General features: G+C 46.7%; 1 protein-coding gene across 1 annotated transcript in view; it reads right to left on the bottom strand.

The window, feature by feature from the left end:
- Window positions 1–1,932: 1,932 nt before the first annotated feature.
- The window catches only part of MRPS6 (mitochondrial ribosomal protein S6), a 66,097-nt gene continuing 45,633 nt past the window's right edge, over window positions 1,933–22,396 (bottom strand). The window contains exons 2-3 of the mRNA XM_070289305.1: window positions 19,819–19,958; window positions 1,933–2,497 (exon numbers count right to left, since the gene is read on the bottom strand). Coding sequence (XP_070145406.1) covers window positions 2,308–2,497; window positions 19,819–19,958 — 330 coding nt within the window. The 3' untranslated portion in view covers window positions 1,933–2,307. The remainder of the gene's footprint in view (window positions 2,498–19,818; window positions 19,959–22,396) is intronic.

Here is a 22,396-nt window from a genome sequence, read left to right on the forward strand (position 1 = left end):
TTATTTCCAGTGTCCAGTTCTTAATGACCCTTTTTACTGAACTACTGCTCTTCAAAGAGACTTTCTTATAGCTTTTTATGCCTCTGGAGGAAGTGGAAGTTGGATGCCGTCAGGGCTCTTAAGAGAAAGGCACGTGAGGAATCCGATGATCCAGGGCAGCATCACTGAGGGCGGCAGCCCCAAGCGAGTTCAGAGCTGGGCGAGTCAGGCACCTGTTTGCTCATCTGCCAGTGTTTCAGCGTCACTGCGGTTAGAAGAGGCAGAGGCCCAGTTCCCGCCCTCTCCACCCCTAACAGGATCTGTCTGTATAATCAGTACAACCGGAAATCTACCTTGGTAACTGGCGCTTCTCCCAACAACCTCGGTGCAGAAGCTTTGGGTTGCGGGCAGACACCCTGTGCAGGGCCCTGCTCTGTGAAGTTCAAAAGGCTGGGCAACTTCTTCCAATGCACCAGCCGCTGGGAGGAGATAAGAGAGACTCTTTCATCTTCACCCATCCTCACTCGCCACGGAAGGTATCCCACTGCCAGGGAACCTGGGGCCTCAGCTTGCCAGGCCTGGGGCAGAGACCAAGGAAGTCAAAGTGTGAGTTGCTAATACATGTTCCACTCTTTGCGACCCCAGGGACTCTAGCCGGCCAGGCCCCTCAGTCCATGGGATTCTCCAGGCAAGAATACTGGAGTGGGTCGCCATTTCCTTCTCCAGGGGATCCTTCCTGACCCAGGGCTTGAACCTGGTCTCCTGTGTTGCAAGTGAATTTTTTGCCGTCTGAGTCACCAGGGACATACATGCAACTTGGTGAAGGAGAATTCTCACACTGGGGTGTAAATCCAGGCTCAGAGAAAGATTCTCTGGAACTGGCCAGACGTGAAATCTCAGTTGGTCTCCTGATCGGTTTTCTGGTGGGTTCAGAGAAGTGGTTGAGGCAAATTAGAGCACGCCTGCTGTGTTCTCGCCTGTCATTTGCCTCCCTGCCAGAGAAGTCAGAATGCTGGACGTTGACTTCATTTGCTTCTGAGAGTTCTACTAAAGCTAACCACATAGAATATACAGGACACCCAGGTAAATCTGAACGTCAAATAGACAATGCATCATTTTTTTTTTTTTTGGCATAAGTGTATTACCATGTAATATTGGGGGCATACTTAATGTGAAAGCGGACTTGTCATTTAGCTGAAATTCACATTTAATTGGCCATCCTGCATTTTTATTTGCTAAGTAAATTAACTCAATCAATTTCAAGCAAAGACTGGTTGCTTCTAAGTCTCAAAGTATAACATTTCAAAAACCCAACTTCTCCTCTGCCAACACAGAGAAACTCTTTGAGCTTGTGTTTTTATTTCCAGGATTTTTTTTTTTAAGGTCTATAAAGTATCAAATAAAAACAACAACGAAAAAGATGCATCTTCTAATAAGTGCCACAGAATTAAGAGTTCAGCGTGCCACGCCACAGGCAGTGGCACCAGCTAGCACTTCAGGCATCTCCAACTCAACAGCAATCAGCCTCCAGGTCATCAGAGCGGCGGGGAAAAGCGACGGGGTGCAGAATTCAGAGGTGACGACTTCCCCAAAGAGGTCTGCAGGGCTGAGGGGTGGGGAGCGGGCAGTGCTAGTGGCAGAGGAATGACAGGACGCAGTGCCACCGCCAACTGCCACACGGCACGTGCCCCTTCACCAAGAGCAGCGCCCACCGCAAGGATGAGGACAGGAGCAGGCACTGCCCAGGGGTCAAGGAGCAGACGCACCCCACCTGCCCACACCCCGGCTTCTCCCAGGCTTGAACCTGGGCTCCTCCCAACACTGCCAGCAGTCTGGGCAGACTGGAGCTGTGTGTGAGGCCTCAGCTGGTGCACGGTGCCGTGGAGGGCCAAGAGGCCAAGGGTCTTTTAAAAAATCACACAATTTCACTCAGATCGAAAGTGACGCATATAATACAGTGGTGTTAAAATTTTATTTTGCATGGGTGTATACAGTGTGAATAACAACCATGCAATCCAAAGTAGTTTTTATAAGCTTTGCTCTTCAAACTGGGGTTAGTGTTGCTGTTGGGCAGGAAGTCCTCACTGACAAATTATACTCATGAAGTGCAAGCGAGGAGGACGTGCTGGTGCCAAAGATTACCAAGTGGCCCTAAGGAAGTCAGCCCCCAGTTCTCACAGCAAAGAGGACCAAGAGCTAAAAGTACCTCGGGAAAATCCAACAGTGCCAATAGCATCCTCAGATATAAAGATCAAACCTGTAAATTATCTATCTGTGGCGCTCAAAAGTGAGAGAATTAAACAGAAGGCTAAAGTGTGGTGTGCCTTCTCACTTCCTCTTCTTGGTGGAATACAGCTTTTCTTCAAGTGGCACCGGGACGATCCCTTCACATTCTTTCACTTCCTGGGTCAGAGGGTGTTTTACAACATTTGGTCTAATCACGTCAATGTCTCGAGACAAGTGCTCCATTATGCTTTCAACAGTTGCTGTTGGTGCATAAAAGTCCACCAAGAAGTACCTGCAATAAAACAAACATTCGTGAACGGGCTGCATTCTGAAATACAGCGATTTCACTATCTTGGTCGATGTTTTCATTTTACTTTTCCCCACATGAAGACATCAACTACCCACAAACACAAATATCCATCTTTGTCACAACAGAAACTGCCAGCGGACCAGTTAAACACAAGTGCAGCAGCATGCCAGACCTCCCTTTCCCATTCACTCTACTGAATTTTCCAAACCATGAGTTGACACTTTCTGTGAAAACATCTACAAGTCTTCTAATTTTCCAAAGAATTTTACAAGTGACTTGATGCACCTATGAGAACCATGAGCCATATTCACAAACAAGGAGAATGATTAAGAGAGGCCTAGGACTCATCATTCGGTACCTTCAAGAACTGACAAGAAACAAAAAGAAAACAACTTGAATCTTGTGGTGAGACAAAAGAATTTAACATTTATCTACTCAGACCAGACTAACACAGATAAGGATCTCTTACAGCTCACTGGTCTTAAAAGATCAATAAAACTTTATCAGTGGTTGTCTGTACGCAGATACAAAGGAAGACACGTCTCTATTCCCTGCCCACCCTACCCCTCAGTTCTAAAAATTTAAGCCTCCCTTGTGCTGTTTAGTTTGGACCACAGTGCTGTTAAAGGGACAGTTTTCAGGGCGGTATTTCAGAATTCTTCAGTGTTCCAGCTGGCTAAGATGACCTCTGACATCACTTACTTGGTTCCGGCCACACTCTCCTCCCAGGCATATTCCTATCAGAGGTCTCTGCAGGCACTGTGCCTCTGCCGGAAATGCTCTTCGCCCAGGTCCACATGGCCCGTCCCTCACTTTCATCGCATCTCGGTCCAAGGGTCACCTTGGCAGAGAGGCCTGCTGCCCCACCCGCCGGCCTTGGTCGCTCTCCCCTCCCTTTCTTGAGGCTGTGGTTCTGTTACCCCTGCTGACAGTGTGTTTACAGTCGGCCTCACTGCACTAAAACAGAATGGCCCTAGGAAGGACTTTGTCACTATACCCCCAGCACCCTGAACACAGGCTAACACTCATCAGATCCACAGAAATATCTCACCGTGATGTGTGAGCCTGAAGGGTGGAATTCTCACAGAAAGCAGGAAAGACCAAACTGAAAATGAACAAACTCAGCAAGGAAGAAAGCTATTAGACAAACTATGGCACTTTGTGTAATTCTACAAACTCAGCATTCAAAACTCCTAAGAAAACTTCCTAACTTCACGTGTGACCATTCACAAGCCTAGTGGGAAAGTCAATCAAGTAAAAATAATTAAAAGTTAAAGGACAGAAAAACATATATCATGCAAAAACACTAATCAAAAGAAAGTTCAAGTGGCTACGGTAATATCAGACCAAGGAGACCTCTGAACAACAACAAAAAATTATCAGGGGAAAAAGGAGACAATACAGAAAGACGGGTACACCAAGAAGACACAACAATCCTACACGTGCACGTGGAGATAACAGCTTCCACACAGTAAGCAAAAACTAACGGACGAAGAAAAGAGACAAACGCACAACTAGAGCTGAAAACTGCTACCATGCGTCTCAGTGACTGACAGATCGAGTCAGATACAGAAAGAGCAAGCGCACCCTCAACCAACTGGATCTGATATTTATTGAACCCTCCACCCAACAACAAGATATTACACATACTTGTTCTCAGGGCGTATAAAACATTTACTAAGGATGACCATTTTCTGGGCCATAAAATGAGTCTCAGTAAATCTAAAGGGACTTGAGTCATGCAGAAGATCTTGAGAAAAATCCCCCAAATACTTGGAAACTAAACACACATCTAAACAACCTATGGGTCAAAGAAGAAATCAAAAGGAAAATTACCAAGTACTTTGACTGAATGAAAATAAAACAACACATGAAAATTTGGTGAATGCCACTAAAGTAGTGTTAGCAATAAATTTACAGCACTACACATCTAGCCAAGAATAAAGATCGCAAATTAATGACTTCAGCTTCCACCTTGAGAAAATGGAAAAAGAAGAGCAAATTAAATACAAAGTAGGACCAAAAAAGAATATAAAAATAAAATAAAAATCAGAGCAGAAACCTCTGAAACACGAAAGAGAACATTAGTGAAACCAAACACTAGCTCACTGAGAAGATCGATAAAACTGATACAACTCCAATCAGATTGATTAGGAAAAAGAGTTAAGATACAAATCACTGATATTTGGGAATAAGAAAGGTAAAATAACTACAAAGTTTACAGATACTGAAAGGATGATAAATGAATATCATAAAAAAATTTTACAATAAACTTGATGACCTAGCTGAAATTTCTTGAAGAAATACTATCAAAACTCACTCAAGAAGAAACAGATGACCTGACCAGCCCTATATCTATCAAAGAAATTAAATTTGTAGTTTAAAATCTTCCCATAAAGATTACAGGCACAAATGGTTTCACTGGTGAGCTCCACCAAATATTTAAGAAAAAAATATCAATTCGAACACAAACTTATCTGTGAAGCAGGAAAACACTTTTGAACTTGTCCTAAGAAGTCAGCATTACCCTGGAACCAAGATCAGACATAAACTTTTTTAAAAAGAAAAGAAAAACAGACCAGTGTCTCTCATAAACATAAATGAAAAAATTCTAAATAAAACTCTAGTAAATTGACTATAATAAATAAAAAGAACAATATATCCCAACCAAGTAGGATTTAGTTCGAGGCAAGATTGGCTTAAACATCTGAACATGAATGACATCAATCATATTAACAAGCTAAAAAGCCATGTGATCACTCCAACATATGCAAAAAGGATTTAGTAAAACCCTATATCCATTCCTGATAAAACCATCAGCATACTACAGAAAGATGGAATCTTCTATGACCTTCTATAGAGCATCTGTGGAAAACCCCACATCCAACATCATACTAACTGGTCAAAGTCTAGGTGCCTTCCCCCTAAGAAAGAGAACAAGCAAACATGTCTACTCTCAGTGCTTCCATCCAACATTCTACTGAAGTGTGAAAGAGTAAAAGCCATCTAGATCAATAAGGAAAAAGTGAAACCAACTTTTTGCAGATGTCACAATTGTGTATACAGAAAAATCTGAAGCTTATAAAAAAGATGTCAAAACTCTAGTTTAGCAAGATACAAGATCAATAAACAAAAATCAACTGTATTTCTATATTCTAGCAACAAATAACCAGACCTTGAAATTAAAAATGAAATATTTAGCAATAAATCTGACAAAAGATGTGCAAGACTTCTACACTAAAATTACAAAACACTGCTGAAAGAAGTTAAAGAAAATCTACTTAAATGGAGAGGTAAACTTCGCTCATAGGTAGTCAGTTCACTTCAGTCGCTCAGTAGTGTCCAACTCTTTGTGACCCCGTGAACTGCAGCACCCCAGGCCTCCGACTCTCCATCACCAACTCCCGGAGTTCACTCAAACTCACGTCCATCAAGTCGGTGATGCCATCCAGCCATCTCATCCTCTGTTGTCCCCTTCTCCTCCTGCCCCCAATCCCTCCCAGCATCAGAGTCTTTTCCAATTAATCAACTCTTCACATGAGGTGGCCATAGTACTGGAGTTTCAGCTTTAGCATCAGTCCTACCAAAGAACACCCAGGGCTGATCTCCTTCAGAATGGACTGGTTGGATCTCCTTGCAGTCCAAGGGACTCTCAAGAGTCTTCTCCAACACCACAGTGAAAAAGCATCAATTCTTTGGCACTCAGCTTTCTTCACAGTCCAACTCTCACATCCATACATGACCACTGGAAAAACCATAGCCTTGACTAGAAGGACCTTTGTTGGCAAAGTAATGTCTCTGCTTTTGAATATGCTATCTAGGTTGGTCATAACTTTCCAAGGAGTAAGCGTCTTTTAATGTCATGGCTGCAATCACCATCTGCAGAGATTCTGGAGCCCCAAAAAATAAAGTCTGACACTGTTTCCACTGTTTCCCCATCTATTTCCCATGAAGTGACGGGACCAGATGCCATGATCTTAGTCTTCTGAATGTTGAGCTTTAAGCCAACTTTTTCGCTCTCTTCTTTCACTTTCATCAAGAGGCTTTTTAGTTCCTCTTCACTTTCTGCCATAAGGGTGGTGTCATCTGCATATCTGAGGTGCTTGATATTTCTCCCGGCAATCTTGATTCCAGCTCGCGCTTCTTCCAGCCCAGCGTTTCTCATGATGTACTCTGCATATAGGTTAAATAAGCAGGGTGACAATATACAGCCTTGACGTACTCCTTTTTCTATTTGGAACCAGTCTGTTGTTCCATGTCCAGTTCTAACTGTTGCTTCCTGACTTGCATACAGATTTCTCAAGAGGCAGGTTAGGTGGTCTGGTATTCCTATCTCTTTCAGAATTTTCCAGTTTATTGTGATCCACACAGTCAAAGGCTTTGGCAATCAATAAAGATGTTTTTCTGGAACTCCCTTGCTTTTTCAATGATCCAGCGAATGCTGGCAATTTTGCCTTTCTTAAAACCAGCTTGAGTATCTGGAAGTTCAGGGTTCATGTATTGCTGAAGCCTGGCTTGGAGAATTTTGAGCATTACTTTACTAGCATGTGAGATGAGTGCAATTGTGCAGTAGTTTGAGTATTCTTTGGCATTGGAATGAAAACTGACCTTTTTCAGTCCTGTGGCCACTGCTGAGTTTTCCAAATTTGCTGGCATATTGAGTGCAGCACTTTCACAGCATCATCTTTCAGGATTTGAAACAGCTCAATTGGAATTCCATCACCTCCACTAGCTTTGTTCGTAGTGATGCTTCCTAAGGCCAGTTTGACTTCACATTCCAGGATGTCTGGCTCTAGGTGAGTGATCACACCATCGTGATTATCTTGGTTGTGAAGATCTGTTTTGTACAGTTCTGTGTATCCTTGCCACCTCTTCTTAATATCTTCTGCTTCTGTTAGGTACCTCCCATTTCTGTCCTTTATCAAGCCCATCTTTGCATGAAATGTTCCCTTGGTATCTCTAATTTTCTTGAAGAGGTCTCTAGTCTTTCCCATTCTGTTATTTTCCTCTATTTCTTTGCAGTGATTGCTGAAGAAAGCTTTCTTATCTCTTCTTGCTATTCTTTGGAACTCTGCATTCAGATGCTTATATCTTTCCTTTTCTCCTTTGCTTTTTGCTTCCCTTCTTTTCACAGCTATTTTTAAGGCCTCCCCAGACAGCCATTTTGCTTTTTTGCATTTCTTTTCCATGGGGATGGTCTTGATCCCTGTCTCCTGTACAATGCATGAACCTCAGTCCATAGTTCATCAGGCACTCTATCTATCAGATCTAGGCCCTTTAAATCTATTTCTCCCTTCCACTGTATAATCATAAGGGATTTGATTTAGGTCATACCTGAATGGTTTAGTGGTTTTCCCTACTTTCTTCAATTTAAGTCTGAATTTGGCAATAAGGAGTTCATGATCTGAGCCACAGTCAGCTCCTGGTCTTGTTTTTGCTGACTGTATAGAGCTTCTCCATCTTTGGCTGCAAAGAATATGATCAATCTGATTTCGGTGTTGACTGTCTGGTGATATCCATGTGTACAGTCTTCTCTTGTATTGTTGGAAGAGGGTGTTTGCTATGACCAGTGCGTTCTTTTGGCAAAACTCTATTAGCCTTTAACCTGCTTCATTCTGTATTCCAAGGCCAAATTTGCCTGTTACTCCAGGTGTTTCTTGACTTCCTACTTTTGCATTCCAGTCCCCTATAATGAAAAGAACATCTTTTTTGGGTGTTAGTTCTAAAAGACTCAATTTATTTAGATGTCTATTCTCCCAAACTGATCTAAAGAGCCAAATATATCCCAATCAAAATCCTAAGACATTTTTGTTAGAAATTTACAACTGATTCTTAAGTTCATTCGGAAATTCAAAAGACCAAGAACAGCCAACACAACTTTGATAAAGAATAAAGTTGAAGGACTAACATTACCTGATTTCAAGACTTACTATGAAACTATGGTAATCAAGGCAGTACGGTATCTGCATACAGATAAGACAAACAGATCAACAGAAAAGAGTTCAGAATTAGATCCATACACGTAAGTATATTGATTTGTGACAAAGGTGCCAAGGCAACTCAAAAAATAAAGGACAGTCCCTTTCAACAAAAGGTACAGGAACAATTTGATATTCACAGGCCAAAAAATGAACTCTTTGATCCATACTGGTACCATATACAAAAATTAACTCAAAACAGAACACAGATCTAAACATAAAACATAACGTTATAAAACTAGAAGAGAACCTGAGACAAAATCCTTGTGATCCTGCATTAAGCAAAGATTATTTAGACAAGACACCAAAAGCACAATTTCCATAAAAGAAAAATTTGACATTTTAGGCCTTGTCAAAATTAAAAACTGCTCTTTGAAAGAGACTCTTTAAGAGAGTAGAAAGATAAGCCATACACTGGGACTTGCAAATCTCATATTTGATAGAGGGCTTATTTCTAGAATATTAAAACCTCTCCAAGTTTAATTTAAACCTATTTCTAAAACTATTCTAAAAATGCACCAAAAATTTAAAGAAGCATTTCGCTGAAGATATACAATGGCAAAGAAGTGCATGAAAAGATGCTTAACATCATTACTCATCAGAGAAATACAAACGAGAATGGCCCAATGGACAAACCACAAAGAATGACCTATTAGAATGACCACAGCAAGTGCTGGTGAGCATACAGAGGAACTGACACTTTCATACACTGCCAGTGGGAATGCAAAAGGCTATGACTGACTTCGGAAAACAGTGTGGCATTCTCTTAAAAAATAAAACATTTATCTGCCATTATGATCAAGCCATTCCATTCCGAGATTTACATTCCTAGATAAGCCCAAAGAACAACTTGTATATCGATGTTTATAGCAGCTTAACTTTTAACAACCCCAAGCTAGAAATAACACAAATATTCATTAAGATGTAAACTGATAAGCAAACTGTGGTATATCCATAAAGTGGCATACTACTCAGCAATAAAAAGGAATAAACTATAAATAGATACCCGTGATGAATCTCATAATAATTTTACAGAGTAAAAAAAACTACATCTTGATTGTGGAGATTTCATGGGTTTATACGTACGTGCAGTCCACTGTGTGTCATTTCTCTCTCTATAAAGCTGTTGAGTCAAGATTTGTTGAATGACTTGATGCAGAGTGGTGGGGGAGTGATTACAGCTGATGAAGATACCAAGTGTTTTTCAAGAAATGAAATATTAATAAAAACACCAATTCCTCCACTACCTGGGCAAACTTCCTGAAGCACTGTGTCGCACATTTGCTCAATGAGGAGACCCCTATTTGGGCTTACTCTGAACGTTACACACCAACCTGGCTGCACTTCCCAAGGTTTAGCTCTACTCGGTTATTTCTACTACACATAGCAGGCACTAGTACTGCAATCACCCAGCTAAAGAACTGCTCGTTTGTTCAACGGCTAATTACAGATTACTTATCTTGGTAAACCTCTGAATTAGAGCCTAAAAAATAAGCACAGAAAGAGTTAGTCGCTCAGTCGTGTCCGACTCTCTGCGACCCCATAGACTGAGCCCACCAGGCTCCTCTGTCCATGGGATTCCCCAGGCAAGAATACTGGAGTGGGGGGCCATTTCTTTCTCCAGGGGATCTTCCTGACCCAGGGATCGAACCTGGATCTCTTGCATCGCAGGTGGATCCTTTACCATCTGAGCCACCAGGGAAGCCCAAAGTAAGTGTAATCCACCTTAAATTACCTTCTCCTTGTCCACCCCCAGCACATCACCCACTCCTCCAACCCCCAAATAATTATGCCACCTGGAGGCCAGGGCTGGGGACTCACTCACTCGGCGTGGCCTCCAGCATCTCTTCCCTTGTGATCCATTTGTTCTTTCATCCTGTAGTCATTAGAATGCCATGGGTGAGCTGTGACCTCACCCTCTGTCTGTCAATATCCCACCGTGCTTAATTCTACAGCGGGGAGTTTTACTTTAAATACATACGCATCCTCTCTGAGCTCCCTTTTGCTCAGGGTCCCCTAGAAGTGTCCTCTTTTTGCTTTGCTCCACTTAAAGCCCTGATGGCCTGCTAAGTGCACTGTGAACTGCCATCTCCTATACGGAGGTAATCTATGGAGGGAAATGCTTATGAGCAAGGGACTGACAGGCTCTGAGCACACAGCAACCCCCACAGCTACCACAACCAGCTCCCTAGTGTCCCAAGTTCCCTCCCTCCAGAAAAGTACACAGGGGTGTCTTGCGCTAGTGAGTTAAGCCTACCCTTCCTTATGGTCAAGTCATTCAAATACCATATCTGGGGTTTGGAAGTATTGTTTTCTTCCGTTTTCCATTCTACTAGGCATTTCTGTGGGCTTGCCTCCAAGTCTAAACAGTTTCTGAGAGAGAGTGTGTTTACAACAGCCAGCGACCAGCCCAGCCGCCACCAGTCACTTCTCATGCAGGCTTCCTGGGCAGGGCTCCCCGTCCACCGGCACTCATCAGATAATGCCGAGAAATAACCCCAGCCTTTGGATGCCACTCTGTGATAAGGGGAAAGAGGATCCCCAAGGATGGAAACCAGAGGCCAGATGGATCAGAAACCTCTCATTTCACAAACGGAAAGGAAAACGTCTCAGGTAGAACTTTCTTTTGAACAGCTCCTGAAGAAGAGGGAGGAAGGAGACGCTCCACTTGGCGTGGCAACTCAGGGAGTGCGAGGAGCGGAAGCGTGCTGGGGTCGGCTGGGGCCCACGAGCCTCTCCCCAGCAACAACCGGCGCTCCAGCCGCTTTCAACATGGTTTCCTACGCCATACCCTCCTTTGAATTTCACACCAATTAAGTCATTCGTTCAAAGTCATTCAGCTTACTAAGTGGCCACTGCCAGAATTCTAACAGCCACTGAGAGCTTTGGAACCTGAGGGTTACAGAATCAGAGGACGGAAGGGCTGGAGGGGACCACGGAGACGATGCAGTCCAACCCCTGCCGCTGCTTTCCAGAGAGCTGAGCTGCACTGGGCCACAGGGTGAGAGGCAGGCTCCAGAGCCCCAAGGCTCCCCCTCAGTCCAAACTACAGCAGCCAGCCTTTTGGAGGGTTCCCAAGGATAAAGAAAAGCCCAAGAAAAAGGCCTGGAGAGCCTAAGCTTGGCTTTGTGGGGCAGGGGGGAGGCTCTGTGACTTCCAAACCCCCCAGTCTTCACCTTTTTACCTATTCTGCCTTCCCTCTCCCGGTCACACGTGCCCAGCAATCAACTCGACAAAAGCACTGGCCAAGATGCAAATGGGCTTGTGCCCACAACCACAGCTGTGACACTCATTTCACGCTCATCACCCTGCTGATCTACGCCCGGGCCCACGTGGGCAAAGACAGCTTCCACTCCCATGCTCCTTACTACATCATGGAAATTTCCACTAAAAGGAAACACCACCATCACAGGGAAGGGGAAGCGCGGCTCACAGACAGGCAGGTCTTACTGTAGTCAACACTCCTGGGCCAGAGCTGAACCTCTGATCTCCACCATCTCCCCCTGACCCCACACCCTAGGAACCAAGGTGCCCCTCCCCACCACAAGGGAACCAAGCCAGGGTCCAGAACAATCTCTGTCTGTCTTAGCGGTCCAAGCTCATAAATCAACAGTCTAACGTGGCTTCTCCACACAGGGGTGTCCTGACCAGTTCTTGGTGGCTGCCAGGACACACTCTTTTTCTCACTGATTTGTCTCAGGCAAACTTAACCTATCAGTAACCATCGATGATGGGCAAAGCTCAGCAGACTAAAAGATGAGGCACTCATGGCCTCGACCTGAGTCTACCTGGGGACAGAAGTCAAAGGACGGCTGTCTGGCGGAGACCCAGTCTTCCACAGCCCGTGCACGTATTCCTGTCCTGCCGAAGGCTGTGAAAGGAACACAGCGGTCATGGTCATGGTCCTGGCTGCTGGGGTTTCTAACCACAGGGCACCTGAGGAATGACCGTGGGACTTTCTATCCGTGAGGATGTGAGGCTCAGCAACAGCCTACTCGGGCTTGTAGGCCTGGGCCACTCCTGATGCCTGCAAGGATCCTTCTCCCATGAAAGCACAGGTCCAGGACAGACCTGTAGAGATGGGAGTGTGGCTGATAAAATGACCTCAGCATGCCCTACCTCCCACTGAAATCCACCATGGAGAGGCCATTCTGAAATTCAGATGAGAAGCTGTTCTCGTTGTTCAGTTGTTTAGTCATATCCATCTCTTTGCGACCCCATGGACTGTAGCATGCCAGGCTTCCCTGTCCTTCACCATCTCCCAGAGTTTGCTGACACTCATAGCCATTGAGTCAACGATGCCATCCAACCATCTCATCCCGTCATCCTCTTCTACCCTAATCTTTCCCAGCATCAGAGTCTTTTCCAATGAGCTGGGGTGTTTGCATCAGGTGGCCAAAGTATTGGAGCTTCAGCTTCAGGGCTGTTCTGAGGAAGGCACCAAAAGAGGGGCTCCGTGTCTCCAGAGAATCATTGCCCCTCCTTTACCCACAATGAGATTATCCACGTGGGCTGCCTGCCCTAAACCAGCTAGGCAGAGTCAGAACGCAGACCCCCAACGTCACATCACGTGGTGACTCTTTCGTCACCTCCATCCTCACGATAAGCTCCTCACTCAAGGAAGTTCAGAATTATAACTGTAACTGCCCAGCCTAGATGGGCCCCAAAGCTGACATTTCACTAATGGGGAAAAAGAGAAATCAAGATCTCCAAATAGCTAATTCTCCCTTCTCCCCATTTACTCCAATCAGTGATTAAATCAATAAAATGAACGGATCACTTTGGAAAAATCCAGTGTAGTAATCTTAAGTCTAATCATAGTGCATAGTCCCAGCATCTTCAACCATGCGTTCAGTGGCACCAGGGAAATGGTTCTGTGTATCAGGGAGGCAGGTAAGTACTGCCCTTTCCTTCAACACAAAACCCGGTGGTGCTGGCACTTCAACGTGTGTTTTTCCCACGTGTGGTTCTAATTATAGGATCACTTTATCCGCGAGGCAGACATGAGCTTCATCCCAGCATCTCGCCTTTCTACAGAAAAACACTAGGGTTTCATGCGGCACCAACTCTGCAGAAGTAGAAGCCAGGAGATGACTGCTATCAGGCAGGGAAAGAAAGGGGCTTCACTGGTGGCTCAGACGGTAGAGAATCTGTCTGAAATGCAGGAGACCTGGGTTCAGTCTCTGGTTGGGAAGATCCCCTGGAGAAGGGAAGGGCTACCCACTCCAGGATTCTGGCCTGGAGAATCCCATGGATAGAGGAGCCTGGTGGGCTAGAATCTATGGGGTCACAAAGAGTCAGATATGAGTGAATGACTAACACTTTCACTTTCAAGGAGAGAAAAGGCTAAGAAAAAAGTCTAGTACAAAAGTGCATTTCTCATCACAGAGTCCCATGTTCCAAAGCTGGAGAAACGGGGGAGCTGTCTCGTGGGCAGAACTGCCCACGTCGTCTTGAAGGTGATAATTCATCCTCTTGTGTATTTCTGAAGACACTCACTACAAAGCTCTCCACTACGAAACCCCACAGAGACCGGAGAAGACCCCATCAACAAGGGCTTCCCCAGGACGGGCTGAGCCCAGGGCCACCAGGACGCTCCAGCCCAGCCCAGTTTCTCGAGGGAGCCAGCAGCCCCAAGCATCCTTTCGGCTCCTCCTCTCTATGCCATGAGCCCGGGGACCACTCATTCGCCTCCTGACACAAGGCTCAGCTGGCAGCCAGGCCCCGGCCCACCCAAGGGGCGCAGGGAAGAAACATGCCTTCCTGCCATGTCCTATATGGAAAGGGTGTATTTGGTTTTCATTTCACTTTTGTCTTCACCCTGCATTTACAAGTTTTCCATAAAAAGTGCCTGCTTGAATGTGAGTTACGTTCTTTGTCTCTCTCAGACACAGCCACACACGCGCTCACTGCCTCCCGCCCTCCACCCCCGGCAGACGAGTGGAAATTTCCACTGAAGCGTGCAGCCGCTCACAGCAAGTGGGGTGGGCAAGGGGGCGGGGGGAGGAGAGGGCTCTGCAGCCTAGCCGTGCAGCATCGTCAAGCCTCTCTGAAGAGAAGAAACAGATCCAAGTGAACAGCACTGCCTAGACTACACGGGTTAAACCTTGCCGGATTCAGGCTTCCCTGAGGCAGTGGACTATTTGCCTTCAAACAACCCTCTGCGTGGAAAAGCCCCCGTTTCTTTTGATGTCTACTGGGTCTCGTACATTTGAAAAACCACTAAACCTGCTGCAGAACGCTTACACATCTTGGGACACTGCCACCGAAAAAGAGAGTGAGACCAGAGCAGTCCTGCCTTGAAACCCCGTCATGAAGCACCTACACGCAAGAACAGGGTCAGGATGCTGGCCTGGGCCTGATGCTGGCAGCAAAGCGCAAGAACAAGGAAACAGTAGCGAGCGGGAAAACTACAGGGGAGAATCAATCTCGAGAGAGAGAGGGTGGACGCTGCAGACACATCTGGGGAGCGAGTCAGTAAAATTCCACTGATTCACCATAGAGCCAGTTATTTTTATCGTTCTGCTTACCCGTAAATAGAAGGGCATCTTATATGTAGGCCAGCAGATCTCTGCTGTAAGCACCTACTCACCTTTTACAGCAGATGAGAACAGAGAAAGAAGGGACAAAACAGGCCAGAAAAACCTCCTTCACTACTTAAGCATTCATATACACACGTGTTCTGGAGTCAGCCCAGTGGCACTGCAGGAAAATCAGACGCGGTAGAAAACAGTCAAAGCCGGCAGGGGCATTGCGGGGAGGGGGGTTCTTTTACACACGAGCTGAGGCCCGATGCTGCCATACGGACCAGGGTTTCTTCTAAGGTTCCCTCTCCTGCATGAGGAATCGCTCTGAGTCTCAGTCCAGCCCCATCTAGTGGAAAGAGAGCCTTAGGCCAGGCCATGTGGCCCGGGAGGAAGACGCCGTGAGGCTGCAGGCTGGTGGCGGGTGCACGCTGCGCCTCAGTGCGGGGCCTGCCTCTTCTGAACAAGGGTCTAAACGAGCAAGTACGCCCGTGGCTCCCTTCCGAGCATGTCACGCTGGACCCTTTTAGACACCAAGGAACACGGGTAAGAATTTTCCACAACACCAAATTTGCATTTCCCAGAAAGTCGACACGGGTACGCAAGTGAGCCTGTGAAGGCACGAAGCAAAGAGAATCTGCGCCCCCTGCCCCCACCCCCCGAGACCCAGGCAAAGCCCGAGCTGGGACTAAATCCCAGGCCTTCTTGGACCTTCCCCACCCAGCTCCTAACCCAGCTCCTAACCACGCTCCCTCCAGGGGTTTCCAGACACTGCCTGGTGAAACAGGGCTGGGGGGCTGGGGGCTGGTGACTGAGGCTGGAAGCGGCCATCTAGAAAGCTGGTCCAGGAGACCCAAACTCCCCTACCATCCCAACCTGCCCAAACAGTGACAGGGCGTCTAGTCAACACCTCCCAGTTCCTAATTTCACATCACCAGGGGACAAAAGTGATGCGTCCAACTCTACTGACCCTCAGAGATGATGAGTTTAAAAGTAAGTTCCTATGGATCAGCCTAGGGAACTTAACCATCAAGTTGTTCCAGTGAGAAAACAGGTCCCCAGTTATAAACAAAAAACACAAATTCCTGGAATGTAACCTGCTCCCAAAGTCAGGACTAAGTTAGTATTTGGAATACAATGATTACATTTTGGGCAGAAACTGGTAATAGATTTGATATAATAATTAACACCGGGTACCAGCTCCTCCTTTTGGAACACTTTCGAAATCACCTACAAAAGCCTACCTCTCCCACCTAAGTACTCTCTTTCTTCTTTCTTCTTTCAGGCCTACTTGGCATGTGTGCAGCAGGGGTGCGGATCTGGGGGAAGGAGGTGAGGGTGGCAGGCGATCACTCAGCACGAGGGAAGTAACTGGAAGAGGGACGGCTGGCAGGCAGCCTGGCCGGGAGGACCTTCCATGCCGAGCCCCTGCCCCAACGCAACGCTGGTGCCCACGTTAGCAACAGGCAGGCAAGTCCTCAATTCAACTGAAAACTCCCTGAGATGGGGAACCATGACGATCACAAGAACCATCCTGAGACCGAGAAAGACCACTAGGGTGTATCACTTCTCCCCACAAAATGTAAAGGCAACAAGCCCTAAGACCCACAGCACCACAACACAAAGTGGATCCTCGGGGGCATCAGGGCTCACTCGTCAACCAGCCAAAAACCTGGCTCTCACACACCAACTTCAGGGTTCAAATCAGCACGTGCGTGCTCCGTTGTGCCTGACTCTTTGTGACCCCATGGACTGTAGCCTGCTCGGCTCCTCTGTCCACGCGATTTCCCAAGCAAGAATGCTGGAGTGGGTGTCACGGCTTCCTCCTGGAGATCTTCCCAACCCAGGATCAAACCTGTGTCTCCTGCACCTCCTGCACTGGCAGGCAGATTCCTTACCACCGCGCCACAGGGCCCCACGAAAGCTACAGACACCTTTCACAGCCTCCAGGGCTGTCTGGAGAGAAAAACTTACGCTGATAAAACGTGTAACCAACAAGTCTGCTCTGTCTCTTCTCAACCACATCCTAAAAGCAAGCCTTGACTGTACCTAACACACCCTGGCACAAGGTCTGCTAAGCACACATCTGTAATGCCTCCTCTGGCTATGCCAGTGCACAGAAAGAACTCTCCAAGTGAACACCGTGCCCACTGCAAGTGTCGCTGGGGTCAAGCACTATGGTAGGGCTGGCTGCAGCAAAGAGCACAGCAGACCGAAATGAAGCTCCCCACTACAGACATCTGGCACGTCGCTCAATTCTAAATCTCCGACCCGGGGAATCCAGACTACACGAGCCCCCCATCTCATTACCAAGAGCCACTGTGAAGAGTATCAGTGAGTGTTACAAAAACAAAAGAGACGCGGTCAAGTAAAACTGAAACACGGAGGCACCTTACGGAGGAGACTCTTGCCATTTACACACTAAGGTATGTTGTCAGCCTCCAGGAGGATTAGATCATGCGAGGCTTCCCCTCTTTTTTTAAACAAACAAACAAACCTAGTGACATGTGGAATCTCAGCTCCCCAACCAAGGATCACACCCGCGCCCCCTGCACTAGAGACACTGTCTTAACCACCGGACCAGCAGGGAAGCCCCTGCCTCCCCCACCCCCTTTCTTTAAGGCTCCCCATATCTGACTGATCACACACAGCCTCCTTTTTTTTGGCGGAGTTTATCTGTATCACTAGAATTTCAGAGACCACACTTTCAAAAATATTACCTCAGACAATTAAACCCCACATACTGCTTTATCCTCAGCAAAGCAAGCTTAAAAAACACGAACCACCCCGCCTTCCCCCAACTGGAGCTGGGCAACGCCTTTCTGTGGAGATGTGAAACAGACATGGTCTGATACACGTTAAGGATGCTACTTCTCCTTTCCTGAGGAGTTTGAAAGTAAAAACAAACAAACAAACACCCCCACCCCCAACAATAAAGTCCTTAACTGTAAATGACCATGTGACCCAGAGTCCTCGGGGGGCACAGGCACCTTGACAGAAACCCGGGATGTGGAGCCGCTGTTGTCAGCAGCTCTGGCTTAATTTCAGGTGAGCTCTTTTCAGAGCTGAATTTATTGTACCCATGAAGGAGACAGAGAACCACCCTACCCCAGCACGGCACACAGAGGCCAGGAAACTGAGTCAGTGCAGTGGTTCTCAAAGCGTGCTCTGCAGCACCCTGAGAAATGCAAATTCTAGGATGCTGGCTGCACCAGCCCTCAACAAGGTCAGAATCCTCTACGTGGAAAGGGGTTTGTGCTGTGCTTAGCTGCTCAGTCCTGTTAAGACTCTTTGCGACCCCATGGACTCTAGCCCACCAGGCTCCTCTGTCCATGGGAACTCTCCAGGCAAGAATACTGGAATGGGTTGCCATGCCCTCCTCAACAAGGTCAGAATCCTCTACGTGGAAAGGGGTCGGAGGAAAGCATTCCTACTGTACATTCCTGCAAGTAAATAAGGAGGAAACTGGCTTCTCTCCCTGTTCAGTACCTCTCACCACAGAACCTCGCTAGTAAGTCTTGGCCAAGTTTTATCGGCTTCTCTTAAAAAAAAGTGGGGGGTGGGGTGGCGGCAATAGGCAAAAGGATTCATAGCCTGGCTATTAAGACCAACTCCTTTTCGGTTAAGCTAAAAAAAAAATTCACACACACAATCTCCATCGCTCACTGCTGTTATGATGGTGAAGACGAATAAGCCACTGTGCATTTCCTGTTGCCTAGCAACGCCTCAGGCGCGCTCTTCAGAGGTGCTCTCCAGAAGCTGAACACTAGCACAGAACAAGGGGAAGCAATCAAAAGATGGCACGTGCCGTCCGTGCCACATCTTGGCAGAAGGTTTACAGGTGAGGAAGAACACCCGGGGAGAGATGAGGCTCCGCCTGGGCCCGTTACACGCAGCACACCTGCACAAGGCCACGACATGACGCGCAGCATGTCCCACAGAGCGAATCTTTCGAGGTCATCTCATTCCACCTCTGTGGCAGCGTGGACGGGAGAACGACCACCTGAGTTCCTTCCAGAGAAGCTGAGTGGCCTGGTCTAGGCCACACAGCTGGGAGAGCCAGAATCAGGTCTAGTCCAGAGAAGCTAAAAACTGATTCCCATGTCTCCATCAACCTACTTCTAGGAAACGCAACAATGTAAGATTCCTCCTCCAAACCAGAAACCAGGGGCATAACTTTAGAGACGCGTCAAAGCAATCCAACAAACAAGTTGACCTCAGACAATTTCTCCAAGATAGTTACTGCTGCAAAATCGAATCCTTGACATGTCTGAGGAACTTGCTATATACTATAAGGAAAAAAAAAAAATCCCATTACAAAATATTGTGATTAAAATTGGTTGGAGTAGGTAAGACCATTCTTCTATTGGGGATTTTAAGCTCTGGTTATATACATCGGTATTAAGAAGCGCATCTTGCTTGTTATCCGCAACCTTCGTAATTACAAAGGAAGCACTGAGTAGGTGGACAGCACATCACTCAATGAGGTGTTTTAAAGGCAAAAATTAAAGAACTGTCCGGGGAAGACAGTGCTTACACTGACAACAAAGGGGTCCCACAATCAAAAGCTTATGAACGTCTTTTCCCTGGCATGGCCTCTTTTGGGGCTCTGGTTAGTTCATTGTGGGTGAGCGTACATGCATCCCATTTGCAACAGAACACTTCTGGGGTACACAACCTGCATGCCACCCAGCACAATGGGGTGGGACTGTGAGCGTCTGGTCACCTCTGAGATGAGCTCCACAGTGCTCCTGACGGGGCCTGTCAGAAGCACAGGTCTAGTGGCCCGCGGAGGACTTACCCTCCCCTGGTGTGTTGCTGACTGTGGGCCGACATCTTATAGGGGAGCGTGCGCTCACCCAGGCTCTCCAGGCTCCTCACCACAGCCCCTCTGTCCATCAGGGCTTCCAGAGTCCGCTTCAAGGCCGCAGCGGTCTCAGGCTGGGTTTTGTTTTGGTTTTTAAAAAGAAGAAGAAGGGAAAAAAAAAAACACATGAGAATCAGTGTAAGGAGCAGAATGATTAAAGTCTGGTCAGTTCCGATCATAACAGCTCTATTGGAAGGGATCTTTGGGTAAAATCAACAGAAACTATTTCTGGCTAACTTAAAGTTTTTTTGTTTTTTTTTTTTAAAGAGAGAAAGACACATTTATTGGAAGGATACGAATAGCTCACAGATACGGAGGAAAATCTGGAGAGGCAGGCCTCGGAGAGTTCAGGGACCACAGCAGCTCCAGGGGTCTGGGAGGCAGGGACTAACCAGTGGCTTCTTCAGAGCACCTTGGCCAGGGTGAGTCAGCACCAGTCACTGCCAGTCCTTGCAGCCCAGGACTCAATATTCAAACTCCAGGGAAAGGGCATCCTCTCGGCAGGACGCTTGGACTGGCCGTCCCACCAGAACCATAGACAGCCAGTGGGGAAAGGGGCTGTCTCCCAAAGAAAAAGTAAGAAACTGTAAACCAAAATGGGGAAAGAATGAGTAAGACCCAATCTCTGCCCGCATGGAGCTTACAATCTAATGAAGATATGAACACCAAAAACCCACGTTAAGAAGGCCAGAGGGCAAGACGCAGAAGTGACACGGGGCCCAGAGAGCTCGTGAAAAGAGAAGACACACTCGGCTGGAAGAAGGGCTCCACTGAGGAAGGAGGTCTGGACAGAAGCTCTGAGAGATGGCCACGGGGGACGCAGGAGCACACCACGCGGGCACTGAGGAAAGCAGCAGAGACAGAAAGGAGAGAGGAGACAGCTCGGAGCCCCACCGGACGAGGCTCAGGACGAGGGCGGGCTGAAAGGCGGAGACTGCCGGCTGCGTCCAAGCACAGAAACAACTGAGACCTGCAGCCGGGACCCAAAACTGCAGCGATGGGAAGCTCCAGCATCCAGAGACAAAGAGCTTCAACACTGTGGTGAAATTCTTTTCAGATTTCTATGCACATGTATATACCAAAAGCTTTTGAAAGAAGAGACACTTCACAGGGGTAAACTTAGGAAGGCACAACTAAATAAAGGAAGGTGGAGAATGGGGGAGAGATGAAGCCAAAGAGAGGCCCCAAACACAGTAGCTGGGAGAACGGGGTTACTGTTAACAGCTAAGGAAACAGCTGACCTCTCAAGATGCGAGCGTTCAGCTGAAAACCTCAGGGCAGGCTCTAGGGTTACACTTCAGCGTCATCAGCAGAGAAGGGCTACCCAGGAGCAGGGAGGGCACAAGAGAGGGCATGGGGCGAGCAGGAGAGACCAACAGCACCTTGGGAAGCAGAGACACTCAGGGGCCAAGACGAGGATTCCAAGTGAGAGAAGCAAAGAGCAGCAGGAAAACCAGACCAGCCTTGTCGCAGAAACTAAGGCAACAGGCAGCTGCCAGAGAAACAGCATGGAGAAGGAAAGGCCACAGTACGAGGCCCACACAGTCACTCAACAGTCTTGCCAGAAGCTGGACTGCCAAGGCTGAGACATGATGGAAAGAGAAAACACCAGAGTCTGAGGGGCAGACAAATTTGAGCAGTGTCTGAGAAGAGAAAGCAACGAGCAAGTCAGCAGTTAAAGGGGAATGAACCAGCCAAAGGATAACAAGATGGATGTTTTCATACACTGCCAACACAATGTGCTGCATAACTGCTATACGACCTGTCCAGTGTTTTACTGCTACATATATTTAATCTTCATCAGGACCAAAAAAAAAGGAAGCAAAGAAGGTTTACAGATTTGGCAATTGGGCCTTTGAGAGATGCCATGACTTGGAGACCATGTGGCTGTTAACAACTGGAAGAGCCTGATGCGAAGAAAAGGAACACTGAGAAAGCTGAGGCAAAGGAGGAAGGTCCGAGGACAAGGGCATGACAGTCAAGCGTGAGTGAAGGAATGCAAGCAAAGAAATCTTGAAACACAGGAGGGAACTTCAGAAAAGGCTACCTTCCGGTGGCTTGTTTTGGATCAAATGAAAAGAAAACTGCAGAAAAAGTTTAAAGTGTACATCCTAGTAACTGAAGAAAACCCACCACATACCTGTGTAATTTCTTTCTAACAAATACTGCTAAAAAGCTGTGAAAACACTGTTAATTCAAGGTTTAGAAATAAAATTTCTACTTGAATTTCGTATTGTAGCCCACTAGGGATTTTTTTTTAATTCCTACTAATGAAAATTATGTGTATTTACATATTTAACCAACCTTATGATAAATAGAAATTTCCTGGAAAAAAAAGGGGGGCCAAAATCTCCTTGTATTAATTAACACTGGGTAAAAATCTATGGCAATTTCTCCATAGACACTTTTGTATAGCTCTAATCAAGCGGAGCCTAAATTCTTCTCACATTTCATTAGTTCACAGACATTTCCATGTTCTGTGGAAACCTCATATCTAACAGGAGGGGGATAT

The sequence above is a fragment of the Ovis canadensis genome, chromosome 1 (assembly GCF_042477335.2).
Source record: "Ovis canadensis isolate MfBH-ARS-UI-01 breed Bighorn chromosome 1, ARS-UI_OviCan_v2, whole genome shotgun sequence".
NCBI lineage: Eukaryota > Metazoa > Chordata > Mammalia > Artiodactyla > Bovidae > Ovis > Ovis canadensis.